A 27,562-nucleotide genomic window follows, 5' to 3' on the forward strand; every position below is an offset into this window, starting at 1 on the left:
TCCCTCACCACTCAGCACATGCACCCTTCTCATTTCTACGATCAGGGAGGAGATTGAGCAGCCTGAAGATGCACACTGAACATTTTAGACTCAAGTTCTTCCCCTCTATCATCAGTCCATGAACTCCACCTTACTGTTTTTGCTCTCTTTTTGCACAACTTTTTAAATATATTTCTTATTGCAACTTATGGTAACTTTTTATGAATTTCACTGTACTGATGGGACAAAACAACAAATTTCACAACATGTCAGAGATCATAAGCTTGATTCTGATTCTGTATTGGGACTCTGGAATATTCCTGGATATTGGAAAAATCAAAAGCTTCGGGGTCTTAGAAGTAGGCAAGGTTTTCAGATGGTTGACAGTTACTGGGTACTAGGAGCATGGATCTTTTCTGACTACAGTATTGGGAACATGGAATTGTCCCTGGGATTTGGGAATAAGGCACTGGCACCTCCTCCATCTGGGAGAATTATGGAGTTTTTTCAGAAGTACCTCCATGCACAGTTTTCCGATATCTGTCTGCAGTCAGTGCGCAGGACAGTGCTTGCTCACCAGATATTACTAATCTTGGTTTGATGCACCACCAGCAGGTTGCCATGAACTTCGTCGATGAGCTCAGGTGCGATCCAGCGCAGCGGAATCCAGTGCTGGTCAGGGGTTACCAAGTAATCTTTCTGCCGAAAGAAAATATCAGAAATACAACAGTCTCACCAATCAGCTCCAAGAATCACACAAAAAAAAATCACCACAGAGACATTCATTTGGAACAACAGCTGTTTTCAATTAAACATTAGTCACTAAACTTATTTCCTTTGGAGTTTTACACTCCACTTGGTAATTCAGAGGCTGGGGATTTGTTAATTGTTTATTACAGATCTCAAAATAACACAGAGTAGTGGGTGTGTGGGACCTGCTGCTGGTAGTGCTGATAGAGGCTGATACATTAGGGAAGTTTAAGAGACTCTTAGACAGGTACATGGAGGGCTACGGGGGACAGAAAGGTTAGATTGATCTCGCTGTGGGTTAAAGGGTCACCACAACATCCTGGGCTTAAGGGCGTATACGGCGATATACTGTTCCATGTTTTATGAGAAGTAGCCACAAAAGCACACCAGGAATAACTGCTGCCTTGAATTTTCTTTGTCAGTGTCTAATTCCAGCTCAAGGAACTGAGGAATTTTGGGAGGTCAGGAGAACGAAGGTGAGGTTAAAGTTCAGCCTTGATCCTACTAGATGCTGGCGTAGATGCAAAGGCCTCACTGAGCCATTCTTGCTTCCATTCCATACATTAAATCCTGCTTTAGATTTTGTCTCAGTTTTCTTCTTCCTCTCTTTCAACTTCCTGAACGCCCTTTCCATTCACCTGAATAGAAGTGCGACACCAGCCCTGTGACATCTACCTCGATCGTGGCCATCTTCATACAGGAAGGAAGGCTAGAGGTTTTGTTGGGGGGTGGGGTCGCAAGGGGCATAGATAATGTAAATGGCAACGGTAGTGTAGCGGCTTCCTGTAAAGAACATGTATGTTCTCCCATGACCACATGGTGCTCTGGTTTGCTCACACATCCCAAAGATGTACGGGTTAGGCTTAGTACGTTGTGGGCTGGCATTGTTTGCGCTGGAGGCATGGTGACACTTGCCGTCTGCCCCCAGCGCGCCCTCGACTCAAATGGCACATTTCACCGTATGCCTCGACGTACATCTGACAAATAAAGCCAATCTTTAATCTATAAGCTCCATCCCAGGATAGGGGAGTCTAAAATTAGAAGGCATGTAAGATGACAGGAGGAAAAATTTAAAAGGGCTCTGAGAGCAACATTTCTTCCACAGGTGCTGGTGGGTGTATGGACTAAGCTGCCAGAGGAAGCTATAGATCTAGACACTTGTGTAAAAGACATGGATAAAAAAAATGCCTGGAGAGAAATGGGCAAAATGTAGACAAAAACGATGAGCTCAGGCGGACATCTTAGTTGGCATTGATGAATTGGGCCAAGGGGCCTGTTTCTTTCTGACTTTATGATAGAACTTCCCAGGATTCAGTTTCCCCTGGTGCAGGCTGTTAGCTTTCTCTGACGGACACCACCAGTCTAATCTACCAACACACTCAAGGTGTAGGATGATATAAGACACAGGAGCAGAATTTGGTCCATTGAGTCTGTTCTGCCATTCAGTCATGGCTGATTTATTTTTCCTCTCAAACCCATTTTCCTGCTTTCTCCCCATAACTTTTGATGTTCCTCACCAACAAAATCTCCAGCTTTTCTTTCTGGATCAAGATACCCATCAATGACGAACATATCAACCTCCATTTTAAATATATCCAATGACTTGGCCTGCGCAGTCGTATGTGGCAATGAATTTCATAGAACTACCTCCCTCTGGCATAAAGAATTCCTCTTCATCTCAAATCTAAAGGGATGCCCTCCTATTCTGAAGCTGTGCCCTCGGGTTCTAGACTCTCCAACTAACGGAAACATCCTCTCCACATCCACTCTGTCTCGGCCTTTCAATGTTCAGTATGCTTCAATCTCCCTCATTCATCTGAACTCCAGCAAGTGCAGATCCAGAGCCATCAAACACTCCTCATACCCTTAAGCTTTTCATTCCCAGGATCATACCGTCCATGGACTCACTTTACACCGCACGCTGTCGGAGCAGTGCTGCCAGGATAATCAAGGACACGACCCACCCAGCCAACACACTTTTCGTCCCTCTTCCCTCCGGGAGAAGGCTCAGGAGCTTGAAGACTCGTGTGGCCAGATTTGGGAACAGCTTCTTTCCAACTGTGATAAGACTGCTGAACGGATCCTGACCTGGATCTGGGCCGTACCCTCCAAATATCCGGACCTGCCTCTCGGTTTTTTTGCACTACCTTACTTTCCATTTTTCTATTTTCTATTTGTGATTTATAATTTAAATTTTTAATATTTACTACCGATTTGTACTCCAGGGAGCGGGAAGCGCAGAATCAAATATCGCTGTGATGATTGTACGCTCTAGTATCAATTGTTTGGCGACAATAAAGTATGAAGTATAAGTATAGCGTAAACATCCTCTCGACCCTCTCCAATGCCAACCTATTTTTTCTTAGATACAGGGCTTAAAACTGCTCACAATACTCCTAAAGTGGTCTGACCAATGCCTTATAAAGCCTCAGTATTACATCCTTGCTTTTATATTCTAGTCCTCTTGAAATAAAAGCTAGCATCGCATTTGGAGAAACTGCTTTATGGGCCACGGTGGGAATTGAGCCTGGGTCGCTGGTACTGTAAAACATTGTGCTAACCACTATGTTACCATGCTGTCCCAATGAAGGAACGATTAGTTTTATTTGTTACATGGACATTGAAGCATACAATAAAATGTATCATTTTGAGTCAGATCCGTGAGGACTGGGCTGGGAAGTGTTGCCATGCTTCCATATTTCCGACACAGTGTTCACTAACCTGTACGTCCTTGGACTGTGGGAGGGAACCGGGGCATCTGGAAGAAATCTACATGGCCATGGGGAGAACATACAAACTCCTTACGGTCAGTGGCAGAAACGGAACCCCAATCAGTGTTCACAGGCACTGCAAACCGCTACGTGGCCGCGCTGCCAACTGTTACTAAAGTGCCCACAAGATGTCCACCTGCCTTGAGACAGATACTAACCTGCAAGACTTTAACTGCATTCACCTTGGACAATGAACGACTCCTCATGCGCTCTTGCGTCCTCTATAAGGATACCCAGAACTGGTCTTTCAGTGACCCACCGACAACAGCAGAGAGAAAAAGAACCATCTAGCATCACAAAGCCTGACTGCATCCACAGAGAACTAATTCCAACCATGGAATCCTTAACAATCGTTCAAAGTTCTGACCCCACCACAGCATCACAAGTCTTCAACGTACAATAATGTGGGAAATTGAATGTTCAAAGTTCAAAAAGTTTGAAGTGAACTTATTATTCACATATATCTCACCCTGAGATTCATTTCTTGTAGGAATTCACAGTAGAACTAAGAAGTACAATAGAACTTATAAAAAACAACATACAAAGACTGACAAACAACCAAAAGAAGACAAACTGTGCAAATTAAAAAAGAAAGTTAATAAATAATACTGAGAACATGAGTTGCAGAGTCCTTCAAAGTTAGTCTGTAGGTTGGGGAATCTGTTCAGAGCCGTGCTGAGTGGCGGTTCAGGAGCCTGATGGTTGAAGGGTTAAAACTGTTCCTGAACCTGGTGGTGTGGGACCTAAGGCTCCTGTACCTTCTTCCCAATGGCAGCAGCAAGAAGAGCATGGCCTGAACGATGGGGGTCCTTCATCTTGGATGCTGCAGTGTTCCTTGCAGTTGTGCTCAACGGTGGGGGAGGGCTTTCCCTGCGGTGAACTGGGCTCTGCAAACACGGATCTCTAGTTGAAGGAAGTACATATGGCTGATGCTGAGGAGGCAGGACCAAGGGTTCAGCTGAAAACGGGAAAGGTGACGTTCAGTGACAAAAATTGTCGGCTCCAATCCAGAGAAAGCTCTGGAATGAAGAAATGGAGGAAGAGACGGTAAAGAGAAAGGCAGGCGCACCAGTAAGATTGAAAGAGTACAGTGAACATTTACAAGGATTGGAGCTGAGTTACAAGGAAAGGCTGAATAGGTTAGGACTTTATTTCCTGGAGTGCAGGAGAATGAGGGAGAATTCAATGGAGTATACTGTATACAAAATCATGTGGGGCAAATCCAAGCAGGCTTTTTTCACTGAGAGTGAGTGAGACTAGAACTAGAGGTCATGGTTTAAGGATGAATGGTGAAATGTTTAAGAAGAACCTGAGGGGAAACTTCTTCACTCAGAGGGTGGTGAGAGTGTGGAACCAGCTGCCAGTGAAAGTGGCGGAATGTGGTTCGAGTTCAACATTTAAGAGGAATTTGGATAAATACTTGGATGGGGGTGGTGTTTGTGGAGGGCTATGGTTCAGATGCAGGTTGATGGAACGAGGCAAGTTAATAGTTTTGCACAGACTAGATGGGCTGAAGGGCCTGTTTCTGGGCTGAAGTGTTCTCTTGACTTTGTAACTTCGATACTGTTGTGTATTTGATATTTCAGTAATGTTTGAGTAATATTGTAAATACAATGTTTGAGTAAGGATTCTTTATTTTAAATAATTCATTACGGGTTACACGTAAAAATACGTGAATTGCATATGTCATGACGCTACCACATGATTCCGTGTGTGCGCTTTGCTTAAAGTAAAAAACAAAGTTAGATGCATTCGTGGCTCCCTTGTTTTCTTTTTCATTAGTTTTTATGTTTCGGAGCAACAAAATGTAACAGGGTCCTTCCCTGTGTGCCCGTGAGCGCCAGTTACTCGAGAAGTGGGTGGCCAAAGACAAAGTAAAAATAAGTAGATTTTATTATCAAAGCACATGTATGTCACCAGATACAACTCTTGAGATTTATTTTCCAACAGGAATAGTCGGCAAGTCTATAGAATAGTAACTACAGCAGGATCAATGAAAGATCAACCAGACTGCAGAAGGCAACAAAATGTGCAAATGTATATATCAATAAATAAATAACAATAAATAATGTGAACATGAGATAAAGAGTCTTTAATGTGAGCTCATTGGTTATGGGAACATCTCAATGACGGGGCAAGTGAGTGTAGTTATCCCCACTGGTTCAGGAGCCTGGTGGTTGAGGTGTTAGTAACTGTTCTTGAACCTGGTGGTGTGAGTCCTGAGACTCTTGTACCTTCTACCTGATGGCAGCAGCGAGAAAAGGGCATGGTGACTCTACCTCCACTTTGATCTCACAGGTCCAACTTGGTCCCTCTTCACTACTGCCTCTCGTCTATTTACCTTGTACTTGTTGTGAGACAGGCCATAGTCTCCGATTTTCACGGTCAGGTCCGTCGACAGCAAGCAGTTACGCAGCGCCAGGTCACTGTAGGGAGGAGAGGCACAGGCATTACTGGACAGCATTTGCAAACGACTTCCACTGACTTGAGCGAGGTTGTCTTGCCCTGCCTTCACCCAAGTAGTCATCGACTAAACAACCAGTACGAAACAGACAAGCAGGAGAGGAGGCCATGTATTTCTGTATAGCTTTCATAACCCTTTCAGCACAGCCCAAAGCTGATCGAGTACCTCAAGTGTCCAGCCGAATAGAGCTGCAGATTTGTGACAGTGAAGGAGGAGGCCATTTAGCCCATCACGCTGTGCTGGATCCCTGTAGAGCTCTCCTTCGTCTGTAGCCTTATAAATTATTTTCCTTGGTCCTATCTAATTTTTCTGGAAAACCCCAGAGGGATCCTGATTCCACTGTCCCTGACAGGTAGTGATCACCACTCTCTGTGTGTGAAAAGCTCCCTTAACATCTCCCTCATACCTTTTGCCCAGTGTTTTAAGCCTCTTCCTTCTCTGGTCCTTGAACTATAAGCTGATGGACAACATCTCCCAATTTAGCCTGTCATGACCTAACCCAGCTCTGTCAAATCTGCTGTTAACCTCCCGTGAATCTTGGCTGGACTCTCCAGCACCAGCACGCCCTTTTTTAGATATGGGGCCCAAAAGTGCTCACATGATCCCGTTGGCTAACCCTGACTCACAGTCTACGCTCTCCTGCTTCAACAGCACTCTCTCTGACCCAGCTCATCTCTCCCATGGTCTGCACGTTCCAATACATATATTTCACTATTTCAGTGGCTATATTTCATTAGAGCTTGAGGAGATTTGGTACGTCACTAAAGACCTCAGCAAACGTTAATGGACATACCATGGAGATCCTTCTAACCAGTTGCATCACTGTCTGATGGGGAGGGGCCACTGCACAGGATGAAAAAAGCCGCAGAGGGTTGTCAGCTGAGCCAGGTCAACCACGGGCACTAGCCTCCCCACCATCGAAGACATCTTCGAAAGACGATGCCTCAAAAAGCCTTCATTAAGGAAGCCACCACATACAGGACATGCCCTCTTCTCACTACTACCATCAAGGAGGAGCTACAGGGGCCCGTAGTCACACACTCAATGTTTTAGGTACAACTTCCCTGTCACCGGGTTTTTGAATGGACAATGAATCCATGCGCACTAGCTCTTCATTTTGCTCGCTATTGGCACTACTTATTTAGTGTTCTTTGTATGTATTCCTTATGATTTATAGTATATTTTATGTACGGCAGTATACTGCTGCAAAGCAACACATTTCACGACATACATCAGTGATAATAAACCTGATTGGTCCTGCTCTGTGACACAGTGCACACTGGGTAACGTCCCATTAGGCAAGACGAAACACTTTCCAGAGAGAGAGAGAGATAGAGAGAGAGGGGGGGGGGGAGAGAGAGAAAGAGAGAGAGAAAGAGAGAAAGAGAAAGAGAGAGAGAAAAAGGAGAGAGAGGAGAGAGAGAGAAAGGAGAGAGAAAAAAGGAGAGAGAAAAAGGAAAGGAGAGAGAGAGAAAAAGGAGAGGAGAGAGAGAAAGGAGAGAGAGGAGGGAGAGAGAGAGAAAGAAGAGAGCGAGAAAGGAGAGAGGAGAGAGAGAAAGGAGAGAGAAGAGAGAGAGAGAGAAGAGGGAGAGAGAGAGAAAGGAGAGAGAGGAGGGAGAGAGAAAGGAGAGAGAGAGAAGGGAGAGAGAGAGGAGGGAGAGAGAGAAAGGAGAGAGAGAAAGGAGAGAGAGAGGAGGGAGAGAGAGAAAGGAGAGAGAAAAAGGAGAGAGAAGAGAGAGAGAGAAAGGAGAGAGAGAAAGAGAGAGAGATAAAGGAGGGAGAGGAGGGAGAGAGAGAAAGGAGAGAGAGAAGAGGGAGAGAGAGAGAAAGGAGAGAAAGAGAAAGGAGAGAGAAAGGAGAGAGAGAAAGGAGAGAGAGAGCAAGAGAGAGATACAGAGACAGAGAGATAAAGAGAGACAGAAAGAGCAAGAGAGCTGTGGAGAATGCCCGGCGCCTTGCTGTCTGGTGGGAGAGGCGAGTGGTCAGCCACTACAACAAAATCACTGATGCTGGAGCTGTTAGCTTCACTCCGTCAGCATCAGGATATTGTTGCAGGGAGCGACCAGGAGGTCTGCAGAGGCTTCGTCATCGGCAAGGACCAGGGGGAGCGACGTGGAGCGGGCAAGGAACGGTGAGGGGTGGGGGGCAGAGAGGGGGATGGGAAGGGGAAATAGCGAGGAGCGGGTGATAGGGGAAGGTGCAGAAGGTGGAAGGGGGGGTATGGGAGGATGGGGTGTGGGAGAGGGGACAGAAGGAGGGATGGGGTGTGAGTCGGAGAAGAGGGAGGACAGGGTGTGAGAGACTGTTTGGAGGTGGACAGGGGAGGGAAGCATCAGCGACCCAGATGCAATCCCCATCGCTGTCTACAAGGAGCTTGCATGTTCTCCCCGTGGCCACGTGGGTTTCCTCCGGGTGCTCCAGTTTCCTCCCACAGTCCAAAGACGTACAGGCTAGTAGGTTAATTGTCACATGGATGTAATTGCCTGGCAGCATGGGCTCGTTCAGCCAGAAGGGCCTGTGATCATGCTCTAGCTCTAAATAAGCATTGATTTGAGATGCGGCGTGGTGCAAATTGGAGAACGGGAAGGTAGAGAAGGCAGACGAGGTGTGGTGGGGATATTGGAGGAAAGGAAGGGGTTAAATTGGAGAGGACAGAGAGGATCAGTGGAAGAGTTTAGGATAGGAGGAGGGGGCAGGAACAGTGAGTTGGGGGCAGGAGAGGCAGGAGAGATCATGTGGGGAGCAACGAATTGGGGTGGTTTGGGAAGTGGGGAGAATGGGGTTGGGGGGGAGAGGGAGGGAGATTTCAAAGGAGTGTCTACAAAAAGATAATGGCTTCAGAGGTGAGCAGTTATCTCATCCTGTTATTCTGCTGCCGGAAAAACAAATCCAACTAACCACGTCATGGGAAACAAGAGCAATTATTATTTCCAAGATGAGGCAGGAAAATAAACGTTTGTCAAACTTTAAGTTAATTCACGCAGCAGAACCCAGTAAATGGTCATTTCTCCTGACCTAATCAAGAAACTCAACAGTAAAGTCAGCGTACCAGTTGCTGCCCAGGGTCATTATTGCGCCTAACATACCCTCTACTGTTTCAAGACGCATTTTAAGCTGATTTAAGTCTCTGCTCCTATGTCTTAATGTCCAAGGGTCTAAAGTCTTCTCCCTCTGTCAGGATGAGAGCTTCATCATGTCGATATTCACAACGAGGCCAAGCTAACCAGGTTACTGGTCAGCAGGAGATTGTTGCCTGTTGGGATGTGAGAAGCACCTTTAGGGGTAGGGGGGAGTTCTCCCTGGGGCTGGTTGCGGTGGGAATGGGGCGGGGAGTGATCCGTGGGCGAAGGTTGAACCCAGGGCACGGTGAGGTACTCCGTCCCCGCGGCAGCGAGGACTGCAGATGCCACTGTTGGTTGGAGCCTGGGGCACGACAGCTGCTGAGCTGCTTTGGAGCCTGAGGAGATCCGGTATCTCGCCAAATGTCCATGGATGTATGGTGGACAGCCTTCGTTGCATCACAGCCTGCTACAGAGGCTCCAATGCATGGGGTTGACAGAGGCTGCAGAGCGTTATATACTCAGCCAGCTTCATCATAGACACAACCCTCCCGACCACCGAGGGAGTCTTCAGAAGGTGGTGCCCGATGAAAGCAGCAACCATCATCAAGGACCCCCACTATCCACAAAATGCCCTCTTCTCATTGCTACCACCAGGAAGGAGGTACAGGAGCCTGTAAGCCCACTCTCAATGTTTCAGGAACAGCTTCTTCCCCTCCTCCACCAACTTTCTGAACGGTCCATGAACCCGTGAACTCTACCTCATTATTTCTCTCTTGGACTATTTATTAATTGTATTTTCTATTGCAATTTATAGTCATTTTTTAATGGTTTGCTTTGCTCTGCTGCCGCATAACAACAAACTTAGACCGCAGAATTGGGCTACTTGGCCCATCAAGTCTACTCCCCAGTTCCATCATGGCTGATTTATTATCCCTCTCAAATCCGTTCTCCTGCTTTATTTGATGCCCTGACTAATCAAGAACCAATTAACCTCTGCTTTAAATAAACCCAATGTCTTCACCTCCACAGCCATCTGTGGCAATGAATTCCACAGATTCACTGGCCCCTGGCTAAAGAAATCCCTCCTCATCTCTGTTCTAATTGGACGTTGCTCTACTCTCAACACTATCTGTCCCTCCACCTATTTTCGTACTATCTGTAAACTTGGCTACAAAGCCATCAATTCTGTTATTGAAATCATTGACATATAATATGAAAGGAAGTGGTCCCAACACCGAACCCTGTGAAGCACCACTAGTCAACCAAAATAGCCCCCCTTTACTCCCACTCTTTGCCACCTGTCAGTCAATCTTCTATCATATTCATGATAGACCGTTTCCTGTAATACATGGGCGCTTTCTTGTAAAGAAGCCTTATGTGAGGTACCTTGTCAAAGGCCTTCTGAAAATCCAAGTAAACAATATCCACTGACTCTCCTTTGTCTATCCTGCCTGTTATTTCCTCAAGCAAAAAAATTACATGACATCTGATTTTGTTTCTGATTCACACCAAGTGTTGGAGAAACTTAGCGGCCGGGTAGCATCTGTGGAGAGTAGTAGGCAGTTGGCATTTGGGGTTGAGATCTTATATCTGTCCAGTTGAAGGTACTTGATCTAAAACGCAGACTCTTCATTTCTCTCCACAGATGCTGCTGATCAATATCCTGGCTCTCTGCCCGAGGACATCACTCTGTTGATTCAGCTTTGGTACAAACTGTGATAAGTGGCAGATTTATTCAATACAAACAAGGCCACACTGAATTCTGTACAGTTCCCCTGAAAAAATCGAGTAAGTGTCCCAAAGGGCAAGGATCAGAATGTAAGCGCTAGGAGAGTCAAAAACCTGACCTGCCTTAAAAACTGAACATTTAATTGTGTTACTGAGAGTCTATGGAGGGCAGTCCTCTCCCTCCCTGTGTTCACAGCTATGGAGCACAGTCCTCTTCCTCCCTGTGTTTACAGTTATGGAGCACAGTCCTCTCCCTCCCTGTGGATATAATTATGGAGGACAGTCCTCTCCTTACTTATGTTTACGGTTATGGAGGGCAGTCCTCTCCCTACCTGTGGATATAATTATGGAGGACAGTCCTCTCCCTACCTGTGTTTACAGTTATGGAGGGCAATCCTTTCCCTACCTGTGGATATAGTTGTGCTTGTGTAGGTGCTGGAGTCCGGAAGTAAGCTCACACGCCATTCTCTGCAGGGTCGAGGGGTCGGGGGCCAATTCGTCCACAGTGTTGTGGGTTCTCAGGTAACCCTTCAAGTCACCCTTTAACACAGTGCAGACAAGGGTTAGCAATGAAAGGTACAGATTTAGGCATTCTACTAACCCCTTAGAAGCCAGAAATACCTCAGGCCAGCACAGATCTCCACGATTAATAACATCAATGTTTCCACTAATATTTTTTACAGCTGTGCCAACCAACAGAGCAGGCAGTTTATACGCAGCCTGAAAACTGCATGCAATTTAAATTTTTTTTTTGTGATGTGCGTACTATGAATACTTGGAATGAAACCTGCTTTTGATCTTATTCATTAATTGAGAGGTGTAATGAAATAAAATACAACAAAGAAAATATTTCACATTTAGTAAATTCCTTCTCATCTGTCTTTATTCCAGCTGTGTGGCAACAAAGGGTACGTGCATGGGTGCATTTTGGTTACTGTGTGGCTGTGCACCCACGCAGCTTAGAGGAAACAGTGAGCACCATCAGTAGTCATAGAGTGATACAGGATGGAAACAGGACTGTTGAACTCAGGCTCATTCTTAAACACTCAGTTGCACTGACCTATATTATTTTTCTATTAACTTCCCCCCACCCCTCCCCGGGGTTTCAACTATTCACAATGTGCAGCTGACCATTAGATGAGCAATGGTTCGGGAATGGGGGCATGGGGAGAGTTGTCTTTCGGTTCTCCACAAGGGCTCTCTTTAGTTTGATTGCTCCTGCACGGGCAAGTCCCAGGAGCAGATTAAAGAGGAGCCCTCATGGGGAAATAAAGGAGGCGACTGGGAACACCCATCTCACAGGGAAGGCGGAAGACTGCGAACGTTATCGAACTGGGGACTTTACTCAATGGGTAGCTCCCTCCACTTTTCACCCATCCAACCTCACTCCGACCCCCTCCACTTTATACCCACCCAAACTCACTCCGACTCCCTCCACGTTATACCCACCCAAACTCACTCCAACTCCCTACACTTTACACCCACACAACCTCACTCTGACTTCCTCCACTTTACACCCACCCAACCTCACTCCGACTCCCTCCACTTTACACCCACCCAACCTCACTCCAACTCCCTCCACTTTACACCCAACCTGACTCCGACTCCCTCCACTTTTCACCCACCTAACCTCACTCCGACTCCCTCCACTTTTCACCCACCTAACCTCACTCCGACTCCCTGCACTTTACACCCACCCAACCTCACTTTGACTCCCTCCACTTTTACACCCAACCTCACTCCGACTCGCTCCACTTTTCGCCCACTCAACCTCACTTCGAATCTCTCCACCTTACACCCAACCTCACTCCGACTCCCTCCACTTTTCACCCACCCAACCTCACTCTGACTCCCTCGAGTTTTCATCCACCCAACCTCACTCCGACTCCCTCCACTTTACACCCAACCTCACTCCGACTCCCTCCAATTTTCATCCACCCAACCTCACTCCGAATCTCTCTACTTTTCACTCACCCAACCTCACTGTGACTCCCTCCACTTTTCACCCACCTAACCTCACTCCAATTCCCTCCACTTTACACTCACACAACTTCACTCCGACTCCCTCCACTTTACAGCCATCCAACCTCACTCCGACTTCCTCCACTTTAAACCCACACAACCTCACTCTGGCTCCCTCCACTTTTCACCCAACCTCACTCCGACTCCCTGCACTTTTCACCCACCCAACCTCACTCCGACTCCCTCCACTTTTCACCCACCTAACCTCACTCCGACTCCCTCCACTTTACACCCACCCAACCTCACTCTGACTCCCTCCACTTTACACCCAACCTCACTCCGACTCCCTCCACTTTTCACCCACCCAACCTCAGTCTGACTCCCTCCACTTTACACTCAACCTCACTCCGACTCCCTCCACTTTACACCCACCCAACCTCACTCCGACTCCCTCCACTGTACACCCTCCCAACCTCACTTTGATTCCCTCCACTTTACACCCAACCTCACTCTGACTCCCTCCACTTTTCACCTACACAAACTCACTCCGACTCTCTCCACTTTACACCCAACCTCACTCCGACTCCCTCCACTTTACACCCACCCAACCTCACTTTGACTCCCTCCACTTTACACCCAACCTCAATCCGACTCCCCCCACTTTTCATCCACCCAACCTCACTCCGACTCCCTGCGCTTTACACCCAATCTCACTCCGACTCCCTGCACTTTTCACCCACCCAAGCTTACTCCGACTCCTTCCACTTTACACCCGCCCAACCTCACTCCGACTCCCTCCAATTTACACCTAACCAACCTCACTCCAACTCCCTCCACTTTACACCCAACCTCACTCCAACTCCCTCCTCTTTACACCCAACCTCACTCCGACTCCCTCCACTTTACACCCACCCAACCTCACTCCAACTCCCTCCACTTTTCACCCACCCAACCTCACTCCGACTCCCTCCACTTTACACCCACCCAACCTCACTCCGACTCCCTCCACTTTTCACCCACCCAACCTCAGTCTGACTCCCGCCACTTTACACTCAACCTCACTCCGACTCCCTCCACTTTTCACCCACCCAACCTCACTCCGACTCCCTCCACTTTTCACCCTCCCAACCTCACTTTGATTCCCTCCACTTTACACCCAACCTCACTCTGACTCGCTCCACTTTTCACCTACACAAACTCACTCCGACTCTCTCCACTTTACACCCAACCTCACTCCGACTCCCTCCACTTTACACCCACCCAACCTCACTTTGACTCCCTCCACTTTACACCCAACCTCAATCCGACTCCCCCCACTTTTCACCCACCCAACCTCACTCCAACTCCCTCCACTTTTTACACCCAAACTCACTCTGACTCCCTCCACTTTTCACCCAACTAACCTCACTCTGACACCCTCCACTTTACACCCACCCAACCTCACTCCCACTCTCTCCACTTTACACCCAACCTCACTCCAACTCCCTCCACTTTTCACCAACCCAACCTCACTCCGACTCTCTCCACTTTACACTCAACCTCACTCCGACTCCCTCCACTTTAGACCCAACCGCACTCCGACTCCCTCGAGTTTTCATCAACCCAACCTGACTCCGACTCCCTCCACTTTTCACCCACCCAACCCCACTCCAACTCCCTCCTCTTTTACCCACCCAACCTCACTCCGACTCCTTCCACTTTACACCCACCTAACCTCACACCGACTCCCTCCACTTTTCACCCAACCTCACTCTGACTTCCTCAACTTTTCACCCACCCAACCTCACTCCGACTCCCTCCACTTTACACCCAGCCAACCTCACTCCGACTCCCTGCACTTTTCACCCACCTAACCTCACTCCGACTCCCTCCACTTTACACCCACCGAACCTCACTTTGACTCCCTTCACTTTACACCCACCCAACCTCACTCCGACTCCCTCCACTTTACACCCACCGAACCTCACTTTGACTCCCTTCACTTTACACCCACCCAACCTCACTCCGACTCCCTCCACTTTACAGCCATCCAACCTCACTCCGACTCCTTCAACATTTCACCCACCCAAACTCACTCTGACTCTCTCCACTTTTCACCCACCCAGTCCCACTCTGACTCCCTCCACTTTACACGGACCAATCTCACTCCGACTCCCTCCACTTCTCACCCACCCAACCTCACTCCGACTCCCTCCACTTTACACCCACCCAACCTCATTCTGACTCCCTCTACTTTTCAACCAACCTCACTCCGAGACCCTCCACTTTTCACCCAAACTCACTCTGACTCCCTCCACTTTTCACCCAGCTAACCTCACTCCGAATCCCTCCACTTTACACCCACCCAACCTCACTCCGACTCTCTCCACTTTTCACCCACCTAACCTCACACCGACTCCCTCCACTTTTCACCCACCCAACCTCACTCCGACTCTCTCCACTTTACACCCAACCTCACTCCGACTCCCTCCACTTTTCACCCAACCTCACTCCGACTCCCTCCACTTTTCACCCACCCAACCTCACTCCGACTCTCTCCACTTTACACTCAACCTCACTCCGACTCCCTCCACTTTAGACCCAACCGCACTCTGACTCCCTCGAGTTTTCATCAACCCAACCTGACTCCGACTCCCTCCACTTTACACCCAACCTGACTCTGAGACCCTCCACTTTTCACCCACCCAACCTCACTCCGACTCCCTCCACTTTTCAGCCACCCAACCTCACTCCGACTCCCTCCAGTTTTCACCCACCCAAACTCACTCCGACTCCCTCCACTTTACACCCACCCAAGCTCACTCTGACTCCCTCTACTTTTCAACTAACCTCACTCCGACCCTCCACTTTTCACCCAACCTCACTCCGACTCCCTCCACTTTTCACCCACCCAACCTCACTCCGACTCCCTCCACTTCTCACCCACCAAACCTCACTCCGACTCCCTCCACTTTACACCCACCCAACCTCACTCTGACTCCCTCCACTTTTCACCCAACCTCACTCCGACTCCCTCCAGTTTTCACCCACCTAACCTCAGTCCGACTCCCTGCACTTTACACCCACCCAACCTCACTTTGACTCCCTGCAGTTTACACCCACCCAACCTCACTCCGACTCCCTCCACTTTTCACCCACCCAACCTCACTCCGACTCTCTCCACTTTACACCCAACCTCACTCCGACTCCCTCCACTTTTCACCCACCCAACCTCACTCCGACTCTCTCCACTTTACACTCAACCTCACTCCGACTCCCTCCACTTTAGACCCAACCGCACTCTGACTCCCTCGAGTTTTCATCAACCCAACCTGACTCCAACTCCCTCCACTTTACACCCAACCTGACTCTGAGACCCTCCACTTTTCACCCACCCAACCTCACTCCGACTCCCTCCACTTTTCAGCCACCCAACCTCACTCCGACTCCCTCCAGTTTTCACCCACCCAAACTCACTCCGACTCCCTCCACTTTACACCCACCCAAGCTCACTCTGACTCCCTCTACTTTTCAACTAACCTCACTCCGACCCTCCACTTTTCACCCAACCTCACTCCGACTCCCTCCACTTTACACCCACCTAACCTCACACCGACTCCCTCCACTTTTCACCCAACCTCACTCTGACTTCCTCAACTTTTCACCCACCCAACCTCACTCCGACTCCCTCCACTTTACACCCAGCCAACCTCACTCCGACTCCCTGCACTTTTCACCCACCTAACCTCACTCCGACTCCCTCCACTTTACACCCACCGAACCTCACTTTGACTCCCTTCACTTTACACCCACCCAACCTCACTCCGACTCCCTCCACTTTACACCCACCGAACCTCACTTTGACTCCCTTCACTTTACACCCACCCAACCTCACTCCGACTCCCTCCACTTTACAGCCATCCAACCTCACTCCGACTCCCTCGAGTTTTCATCCCCCCAACCTCACTCTGACTACCTCCACTTTTCACCCAACTTCACTCCGACTCCCTCCACTTTACATCCACCCAACCTCACTTTGACTCCCTTCACTTTACACCCACCCAACCTCACTCCGACTCCCTCCACTTTACAGCCATCCAACCTCACTCCGACTCCTTCAACATTTCACCCACCCAAACTCACTCCGACTCTCTCCACTTTTCACCCACCCAGTCCCACTCTGACTCCCTCCACTTTACACGGACCAACCTCACTCCGACTCCCTCCACTTCTCACCCACCCAACCTCACTCCGACTCCCTCCACTTTACACCCACCCAACCTCACTCTAACTCCCTCCACTTTACACCCACCCAACCTCATTCTGACTCCCTCTACTTTTCAACCAACCTCACTCCGAGACCCTCCACTTTTCACCCAAACTCACTCTGACTCCCTCCACTTTTCACCCAGCTAACCTCACTCCGAATCCCTCCACTTTACACCCACCCAACCTCACTCCGACTCTCTCCACTTTTCACCCACCTAACCTCACACCGACTCCCTCCACTTTTCACCCACCCAACCTCACTCCGACTCTCTCCACTTCTCACCCACCTAACCTCACTCCGACTCCCTCTACTTTACACCCACCGAACCTCACTCTGACTCCCTCCACTTTACACCCACCCAACCTCACTCCGGCTCCCTCCACTTTACAGCCATCCAACCTCACTCCGACTCCCTCCACTTTACACCCACACCACCTCACTGTGACTCCCTCTACATTTCAACCAACCTCACTCCGAGACCCTTCACTTTTCACCCACCCAACCTCACACCGACTCCTTCAATATTTCACCCACCCAAACTCACTCCGACTCTCTCCACTTTTCACCCACCCAACCTCACTCCGACTCCTTCCACTTTACACCCACCTAACCTCACACCGACTCCCTCCACTTTTCAGCCAACCTCACTCTGACTTCCTCCACTTTTCACCCACCTAACCTCACTCCGACTCCCTCCACTTTTCACCCAACCTCACTCGACTCGCTCCACTTTTCACCCACCTAACCTCACTCTGACTGACTGCACTTTACACCCACCCAACCTCAGTTTGACTCCCTGCACTTTACACCCACCCAACCTCACTCTGACTCCTTCCACTTTACACTCAACCTCACTCCGACTCCCTCTACTTTAGACCCAACCTCACTCCGACTCCCTCGAGTTTTCATCCACCCAACCTCACTCCGACTCCCTCCACTTTACACCCAACCTCACTCTGAGACCCTCCACTTTTCACCCACCCAACCTCACTCCGACTCCCTCCACTTTACACCCACCCAACCTCACTCCGACTCCCTCCACTTTACACCCACACAACCTCACTGTGACTCCCTCTACTTTTCAACCAACCTCACTCCGAGACCCTCCACTTTTCACCCACCCAATCTCACACCGACTCCTTCCACATTTCACCCACCCAAACTCACTCTGACTCTCTCCACTTTTCACTCACCCAACCTCACTGTAACTCCCTCCACTTTTCACCCACCTAACCTCACTCCGACTACCTCCACTTTTCACCCATCCTCACTCCGACTCCCTCCACTTTTCACCCATCCAACCTTACTCCGACTCCCTCCACCTTACACCCACCCACCCTCACTCTGACTCCCTCCACTTTTCACCCACCCAACCTCACTCCGATTCCCTCCACTTTACACCCACCCAACCTCACTCCGACTCCCTCCACTTTTCACCCACCTAACCTCACTCCGACTCCTTCCACTTTACACCCACCCCACCTCACTCCGACTCCCTCCACTTTTCACCCACCCAACCTGACTCCGACTCCCTCCACTTTACACCCAACCTGACTCTGAGACCCTCCACTTTTCACCCACCCAACCTCACTCCGACACCCTCCACTTTTCAGCCACCCAACCTCACTCCGACTCCCTCCACTTTTCACCCACCTAACCTCACACCGACTCACTCCACTTTTCACCCACCTAACCTCACTCCGACTCCCTACACTTTACACCCACCCAACCTCACTCCGACTCTCTCCACTTTACACTCAACCTCACTCCGACTCCCTCCACTTTACACCCACCCAACCTCACTCTGACTCCCTCCACTTTACACTCAACCTCATTCCGACTCCTTCCACTTTAGACCCAACCTCACTCCGACTCCCTCGAGTTTTCATCCCCCCAACCTCACTCTGACTACCTCCACTTTTCACCCAACTTCACTCCGACTCCCTCCACTTTACATCCACCCAACCTCACTTTGACTCCCTTCACTTTACACCCACCCAACCTCACTCCGACTCCCTCCACTTTACAGCCATCCAACCTCACTCCGACTCCTTCAACATTTCACCCACCCAAACTCACTCCGACTCTCTCCACTTTTCACCCACCCAGTCCCACTCTGACTCCCTCCACTTTACACGGACCAACCTCACTCCGACTCCCTCCACTTCTCACCCACCCAACCTCACTCCGACTCCCTCCACTTTACACCCACCCAACCTCACTCTAACTCCCTCCACTTTACACCCACCCAACCTCATTCTGACTCCCTCTACTTTTCAACCAACCTCACTCCGAGACCCTCCACTTTTCACCCAAACTCACTCTGACTCCCTCCACTTTTCACCCAGCTAACCTCACTCCGAATCCCTCCACTTTACACCCACCCAACCTCACTCCGACTCTCTCCACTTTTCACCCACCTAACCTCACACCGACTCCCTCCACTTTTCACCCACCCAACCTCACTCCGACTCTCTCCACTTCTCACCCACCTAACCTCACTCCGACTCCCTCCACTTTACACCCACCGAACCTCACTCTGACTCCCTCCACTTTACACCCACCCAACCTCACTCCAGCTCCCTCCACTTTACAGCCATCCAACCTCACTCCGACTCCCTCCACTTTACACCCACACCACCTCACTGTGACTCCCTCTACATTTCAACCAACCTCACTCCGAGACCCTTCACTTTTCACCCACCCAACCTCACACCGACTCCTTCAATATTTCACCCACCCAAACTCACTCCGACTCTCTCCACTTTTCACCCACCCAACCTCACTCCGACTCCTTCCACTTTACACCCACCTAACCTCACTCCGACTCCCTCCACTTTTCACCCAACCTCACTCGACTCGCTCCACTTTTCACCCACCTAACCTCACTCTGACTCACTGCACTTTACACCCACCCAACCTCAGTTTGACTCCCTGCACTTTACACCCACCCAACCTCACTCTGACTCCTTCCACTTTACACTCAACCTCACTCCGACTCCCTCTACTTTAGACCCAACCTCACTCCGACTCCCTCGAGTTTTCATCCACCCAACCTCACTCCGACTCCCTCCACTTTACACCCACACAACCTCACTGTGACTCCCTCTACTTTTCAACCAACCTCACTCCGAGACCCTCCACTTTTCACCCACCCAATCTCACACCGACTCCTTCCACATTTCACCCACCCAAACTCACTCTGACTCTCTCCACTTTTCACTCACCCAAACTCACTGTAACTCCCTCCACTTTTCACCCATCCTCACTCCGACTCCCTCCACTTTTCACCCATCCAACCTTACTCCGACTCCCTCCACCTTACACCCACCCACCCTCACTCTGACTCCCTCCACTTTTCACCCACCCAACCTCACTCCGACTCCCTCCACTTTTCACCCACCTAACCTCACTCCGACTCCTTCCACTTTACACCCACCCCACCTCACTCCGACTCCCTCCACTTTTCACCCACCTAACCTCACTCCGACTCCCTCCACTTTACATCGACCCAATCTCACTCCGACTCCCTCCACTTCTCACCCACCCAACCTCACTCCAACTCCCTCCACTTTACACCCACCAACCTCGCTCTGACTCCCCCCACTTTACAACCAACATCACTCCGACTCCCTCCACTTTACACCCAACCTCACTCCGACTCCCTCCACTTTACACCCACCCAACCTCACTCCGACTCCCTCCACTTTACACCCACCAACCTCACTCCGACTCCCTCCACTTTAGACCCAACCTCACTCCGACTCCCTCCACTTTACACCCAACCTCACTCCGACTCCCTCCACTTTACACCCACCCAACCTCACTCCGATTCCCTCCACTTTTCACCCACCCAACCTCACTCCGACTCCCTCCACTTTTCACCCACCCAACCTCACTCCGACTCCCTCCACTTTTCACCCACCCAACCTCACTCCGACTCCCTCCACTTTACACCCACCCAACCTCACTCCGACTCCCTCCACTTTTCACCCACCGAACCTCACTCTGACTCCCTCCACTTTTCACCCACCCAACCTCACTCCGACTCCCTGCCCTTTACACCCACCCAACCTCACACCGACTCCCTCTACTTTACACCCAACTAACCTCACTCTGACTCCCTCCACTTTACACCCACCAACCTCACTCCAACTCCCTCCACTTTACACCCACCCAACCTCACTCCGACTCCCTCCACTTTTCACCCACCCAACCTCACTCCGACTCCCTCCACTTTTCACCCACCCAACCTCACTCCGACTCCCTCCACTTTTCACCCACCCAACTTCACTCCGACTCCCTCCACTTTACACCCACCCAACCTCACTCTGACTCCCTCAACTTTTTACCCACCCAACCTCACTCCGACTCCCTCCACTTTTCACCCACCCAACCTCACTCCGACTCCCTCCACTTTTCACCCATTGAACCTCACTCCAACTCCTTCCACTTTAGACCCACCCAACCTCACTCCGACTCCCTCCACTTTTCACCCAACCTCACCCTGACTCCCTCCACTTTTCATCCACCCAACCTCACTCCGACTCCCTCCACTTTACACCCACCCAACCTCACTCCGACTCCCTCCGCTTTACACCCACCAACCTCACTCTGACTCCCTCCACTTTACACCCACCTAACCGCACTCTGACTCCCTCCACTTTACACCCAACCTCACTCCGACTCCCTCCACTTTTCACCCACCGAACCTCACTCTGACTCCCTCCACTTTTCACCCAACCTCACTCTGCCTCCCTCCACTTTTCACCCATCCTCACTCGCAGCTCAGAATCAAGATTCAAGATTGCTTGTCGGATTTTTTGAATAAGACATGGCAGGTTTGTTTTATGTGCTTAGCAAAAGCTGCAGCACTTTACGAACAAACCAAAGGCAGTCACCTTACACTGACGTAATTACGTCAGGACACCATCTCTTAAAGTGAACAGACCAACTCAGTAACAGTGTTTGTAATTGTGTGGAACAGTTTCTGTTATGAACAATATGTGTGATCTGTCACCCATTACATTAGCCTGCACAGTCCCTCCCCAGCCCGGAGTTCACCGAAACTGGATTTGTCAGTCTGTCTGGAGCTCGTATGTGTGACCCAGCTGGGGTCCTCCTGGTTGGAATAACAGCAGGAGCCTCTGGCTCACCGAGGGGTGTTCTGTCATGCGCCTGGTCATTTCGTGACACTGGGAATACGGCAGTGGAACCATTCAGGTCTTGAATAGTCAGTTTAAGGTGATCTACACAAATACATTCAGGTTTACCATTCTTATCTACAATAAAAGTCCTTTTGCCTCATTCGAAAACATTGAACGGGCTATCCTAAGGGGCTAAGGGGGTGTTGAAGTGCATTATGGGGAGGGGGTCAAAAATGAACGAGATAGAACGTAGGTCAACTGGAGCACCCAAGGGTGCTGTAGGCCATGATGGGAGGTAGGAATCGGTGTAAAAGGATTGATTTTACTGAGGAGGGCAGAATGCTGCTGAGATACTGACCAGGTGTTTGTGGCGTCAGGAATAAAATCACCTGGCACCCGTGACGGCTGCCTGCAGACCAACTCAGCCGCAGATGACAGCTCGTCCTCCTTCGGCTCGTTCTGAGCCCCAGCAGGATTCAGGGGAAGTAATCACTCATCCGTCACGGAGGCCCTCAGAGCCGCCTATAAGGAATGGTGAAACCGCTCGCACAGGCCACTGGATTGCGGGTGATGCGCCGTGCGGCGTGATGCAACTTAACGCCGAGGTTCTGGGCCATTGCGGCCCAGAGGTCTGATCTGAATCGGGGTCTGCGGTTGCAAGAAATATCGGATGAGCAATGCAGGTGTTGATGAATGACCAAGCCGTGATCTCTGTCATCATCGACGCTAGAGGGACAGCTTCTGGCCACCTGGTGGAACGGTTCGCCATGGTACAGAGATGCATGAAACCGCAGAAGAGGGAGCAAAGACCAACTAGGTCCACACTGGCAGGGTCAAACCACTGCTCAGGGACCTCGCTGGTGCCTGAACGTGACGGTTAACTTTCGCCCGCTGACACACAACATCAGTCCCAAATGGTCCTTCCCAAGTCAGTGCCACACAAACTTTAAAGCAAACAGTTTCTGTAAAGCCTTCTATTCTAGACGCGAGAGGCTGTGAGTGGAGTGGAAAACAGTTTGCAGACACGACGGGGTGAGGGGGATATTTTGAGAAATCGCACTGGAAAGGTACTCCTGTGACCCTGAATTTAATGTCAGCCATTGTGACTGGTGTCCTGCAAAAGCCTGGAGCTCTGGGTGGGTAGCTTGGTTGGCACAGCATTAGTTTTCCCTTCGACGTGGTGTATGTCGGTCATGAATTCTAAAACGTAGGCCAGGTCTCACTGCTGCTGAGCCGATCCAGGATTTGATGCTTTGGCCATTGTGCGCATGAGCAGTCTTGTGTCCAGTGACCGCTGTGAAATGCTGACTGTCCAGTAGAAAATGAAAATGGTGGACAGCCGGATGGAGACCAAGAAGCTCTCGGTCAAATGCGCTGTACTCCCTCTCGCTGGGTGGGGTCGGAGCTGCTGGCTGAAGAGGTGATTCGACCTGCGTACAGTGACAAGTATTTCCATCTCAGCAAACTCAGCTTTTGCGCTGGCCCACCAGTCTACGCACACAGGCATAGACCAGTTGGCCTGTTGTGGAAACGTGGTGCTCGACCCCACGCTTTGTGACTGTGGGCTTGGGGAGGTGTTTGGGAATTTGCCCAGCATGCGCTAGACAAGTCATCACGGGGAATTTACTGGGGGGACAGGGTGATAACCAAAGTCGTTTGCATCCACAAGCGGGCAGTTCTTAAGATCCACCAATAGTCCTTTGACGCACAGGAAATCTGTGCCGGGCGGAGGTCTGGCAACTTTAGCCAAGACAAAATCCCGTGTGTAGCATTGTCTACTGAAGCACAGCATCATGCATTGTGTCTCGTAAGTCCGGATCCTGGTGCTATTAGTGGTCTCCAGCGAGGGTTCGTCGCTCTCTGCCTCATGGGCGATGCTGGCAACACATTCCGTCGAGCACCCGTGTCACACAGGAAGCATTGCCCTGAGAGGGTGCTTTAAATGAAGAAGGGCAGCTGGGACCCACAGTGTTCACACACCTCTGATGCCCCAGTGTGTGGTCACTGTCGCACTTCCTGAGGCTGATGCCAAAGCTTGTGTGGTAAAAACATACTCCTGGCACTGTCTGGCTTGGAGCCGTGAGCATGAGTCCGCTGACTTGGCTTATTGAGACTGGGAAAGCAGGAGGAATGAAGCACCCTACCTGGCTGTGTAGACTACTGGCAGTTTTAACAAGCTTCACGGGTGTATTAGTGAGGGCTAGGCAAACTTGACCTGGCATTTGTTGCATGAAGAATTCTTTAAAAATAAAACAAGCATGGCGGTTGCCCAGGAGAGCTAGCACGTGGTCCATTAGTTCTGAAGGCCTCCTGTCACCCACGCCGGGCAAGGAGAGCAACTGTTTGGCACGCTCAGTGTCTGATAATCCAAAATCCAGAAGTCTGTAATAGATCAGTTTTCAGAATGACGTGTTTATCATGTGCGGGGTGGGGGGGGGGGGTTTCTTCTTAGCAGGCTCACCACTTTGGCTCCCCAGTTTGGTATTGTCCGTGGTGATTTCTCGCAGCGTGAACTGGACTTCTGCCTGTGCAAACCACGGGGTGGCGTGCTGCTCCCTAAACTTCAGCAGCTTCAAAACGACTGCGTCGGTCGACACGCCATTGAGCAACTCTATAACCATCAGGGTCACCAGTGTAGGATCTTGTGAATAAAACCTGCGGGAGTTGTTTTATGTGCTTAAAAATAGCCACAGCCATTTGCTTCCATTCCGAGCAAAACAAAAGCAGCCGCCTTACACTATCGTCAGACACTGTCTTTTATAGTGAAGAGAACTCAATGATGGTGTTCGTGAATTATGTAGAACAGTTTCTATAATGAACGCTATATGTCACCGGTCACCCACTATATTACCCTACAGTTCATTGTCAGTCTTCAGTACACGAGTGTACAGGAGATCGAAAAGATTGTTACTCTGCATCTGATGCAGCATAGGTGAGCACATAAAATATAAAGAATGCAATGAAAAAAACAAAAAATTGAATCAGAATTTTTCACTCTGCAGACACTCCACACACAATAGTCTCTCTCATGCCCACATAGACACACATTCGCTGGCTGGTGGCGCAGTGGCATCAGCGCCGGACTTCGGAGCGAAAGTTCTCGAGTTCGAATCCAAGTCGGGCTACCACCCGAGCACGAAAATGAGGGTCGAGGCAGGAACATTCATATCGTGACTTGGTTAATCCGAAAGGAGACCAATTCTGACACTGCGCGCCAGACAAGGATCGCTGACTGTCCGGTGCGACACGCTAGGAAGGAATAGACACACACACACACCATGAACGTGCTCAGATCGATTAACAGAGCTGTAGTGAGGGTAACTGAGACTGCTGACACAAGAGCAGCAGCAGAAGAGATTTCAGTAAATCTTTACATCCAATATAATTACGGTAACAGTTAAATTCAACAATTATATGCTATGATAAAAACTCTCACTGACATCAATTAATGTATAGCATCTTGTTAGAGTGCTTGGAATTTTAGAGTATTTACTGACTGTTCCCATCACAGTTTGAAGGCTCCATTCAAAGGCTTCACTGGGAAATATTTCCGATCAGATGTCAGGGGCTGTAATGTTAGCTCACAACCACCAGGAGGCGGAGTATCTCCAATTGCAGCAAGAGGCCAAACAACAAAACCTACAGATTGGAAATCTTTCTGTAAGATTTAGTGAATCTTTGCAATTCCCAAAAGATTAACTTGCAGGTTGAGTCAGTGGTAAGGAAGGCAAATACAAAGTTAACATTCATTTTGAGAGGAATAGAATAGAAAAGCAAGGATGTAATGCTAAGACTTGAAGGACATTGGTCAGGTCACATTTGGAGTATTGTGAGCAGCTTTGGCCCCATATCTAAGAAAGGATGTGCTGACCTTGGAGAGGGTCCAGAGGAGGTTCACAAGAATGTTCCCAGGAATGAAAGGGTTAACGTACACGGAGCATTCGATGGCTCTGGACCTGTACTCGCTGTAGTTTAGAAGAACGAAGGGGAATTTCTTAGAAACCGACTGAATATTGAAAGGCCGAGATAGAGTGGATGTGGGGAGGATGTTTGCAGTGGTGGACACGTCCAGAACTAGAAGACACAGCCTCAGAATGCGCAGATGTCCCTGTAGAACAGAGGTGAGGAGGGACTTCTTTAGCCAGAGGGAGGTGACTTCATCGTGGAGGCCAAATCATTGGGCGTATTTAAAGAAGAGACTGATAGTTTCTTAATTAATAAGGGCATCAAAGATTATGGGGAGAAGGCAGGAGAATTAGATTGAAAGGGAAAATAAATCAGCAATGATTAAATGGCAGAGCAGGCTTGATAGGCTGAATGGCCAAATTCTGCTCCTCTGTCATATGGTCTTACTTCCTCAGTTTCTCTCAAAGTTTCATCCCTGTGGTTTCTAAATTTGCTTGGATCTCCCGCAGTACTGAATGAAGTTCTTGGCCTCTCACAAGCTTCCCGTTAAAGGGCACATCCGCCCTGCATGTGGTCTATATTGCTCTGTTCCTAGTCGGATACCATGCCTTTTAACCATTGTGTTGCCATATCTGCTTCCACTACCTCACTAGGCAGCGTGTAAGCACTCCCTGTGCAAAAAAAAATCTAAGACACCCTTTAATGGTTTGCTTGTCTACCTTCTTTGAGGTCTACAATATACTTCATTCTTCAGTTCAACCCACATTAGATCATAACAGCAGTGATTGCTCTCACCACTGCCCTCACCTGTCCTTTCATATCTCCCTCATTCCTTGTCCCTTTTTTGTCTGGCTGTAGAGGTAAGACAGAGGACCTAGGGGGATAGGAACTTAGTTCCTCAAAGTGGTGGCACAGGGAGACAAGTTGAGGAAGAACAGGTATCGCACGTTTGCCTTCCTAGAGTGCAGGAGTTGGAGTTGGGACGTCGTGTGTGAGATGTTGGTGAGATCATGTTCAGGTCTGGTCGCCTAGTTATTGAAAGCAAGGGTGGCACGGCAGGATCCCTTTACTGCCCCTGTGATCAGGGTTCAATTCCTGCTGCTCCCTGCAAGGAGCTTGTACGTTCACCCCATGACGGCGAAGGTTTCCTCCCACGTTCCAAAAAGATGTACAGGCTGGGCTTAGAGAGTTGTGGGCGTGGTGCTGCCAACACATCCTCGGACTGCGCTGGTCATTGTCACAAATGATACATTACACTGTACGTTTTGATCTACACCTGACAAATAAAGCTCAGCTATAATCTTTCTGCTAGCGGGGATGCAGAAATGATTGACAAGCGTGTTGTCAGGACTGGAGGGGCTTGAGTTATAAAGGGAGACTAGATATGCTGGGTTTGTTTTTGTAAGAGGTTGAGGAGTAACCTTATGGAGGTATACAAAATCACGAGGGATATAGATGGTGTGGATAGCCACAACTTCTCCCAAGGGTGGGGAAGCATAAAACTAAAGGGGGTAGGTTTAAAGCGGGAGGGAGGACTTGGGGCA

The 27,562-nt window shown here is 49.5% G+C and overlaps 1 protein-coding gene across 5 annotated transcripts in view; it reads right to left on the minus strand.

The window, feature by feature from the left end:
- The window catches only part of aatkb (apoptosis-associated tyrosine kinase b), a 387,622-nt gene that overhangs the window by 39,795 nt on the left and 320,265 nt on the right, over positions 1–27,562 (minus strand). For all 5 annotated transcript variants that reach the window (XM_072242720.1, XM_072242719.1, XM_072242721.1 and 2 more), the window contains 3 exons: positions 11,161–11,294; positions 5,842–5,926; positions 557–678 (listed from right to left, as the gene is read on the minus strand). In XM_072242720.1, the coding sequence (XP_072098821.1) occupies positions 557–678; positions 5,842–5,926; positions 11,161–11,294 (341 nt within the window). The remainder of the gene's footprint in view (positions 1–556; positions 679–5,841; positions 5,927–11,160; positions 11,295–27,562) is intronic.

The sequence above is a fragment of the Mobula birostris genome, chromosome 24 (genome assembly GCF_030028105.1).
Source record: "Mobula birostris isolate sMobBir1 chromosome 24, sMobBir1.hap1, whole genome shotgun sequence".
In the NCBI taxonomy this organism is placed as follows: domain Eukaryota; kingdom Metazoa; phylum Chordata; class Chondrichthyes; order Myliobatiformes; family Myliobatidae; genus Mobula; species Mobula birostris.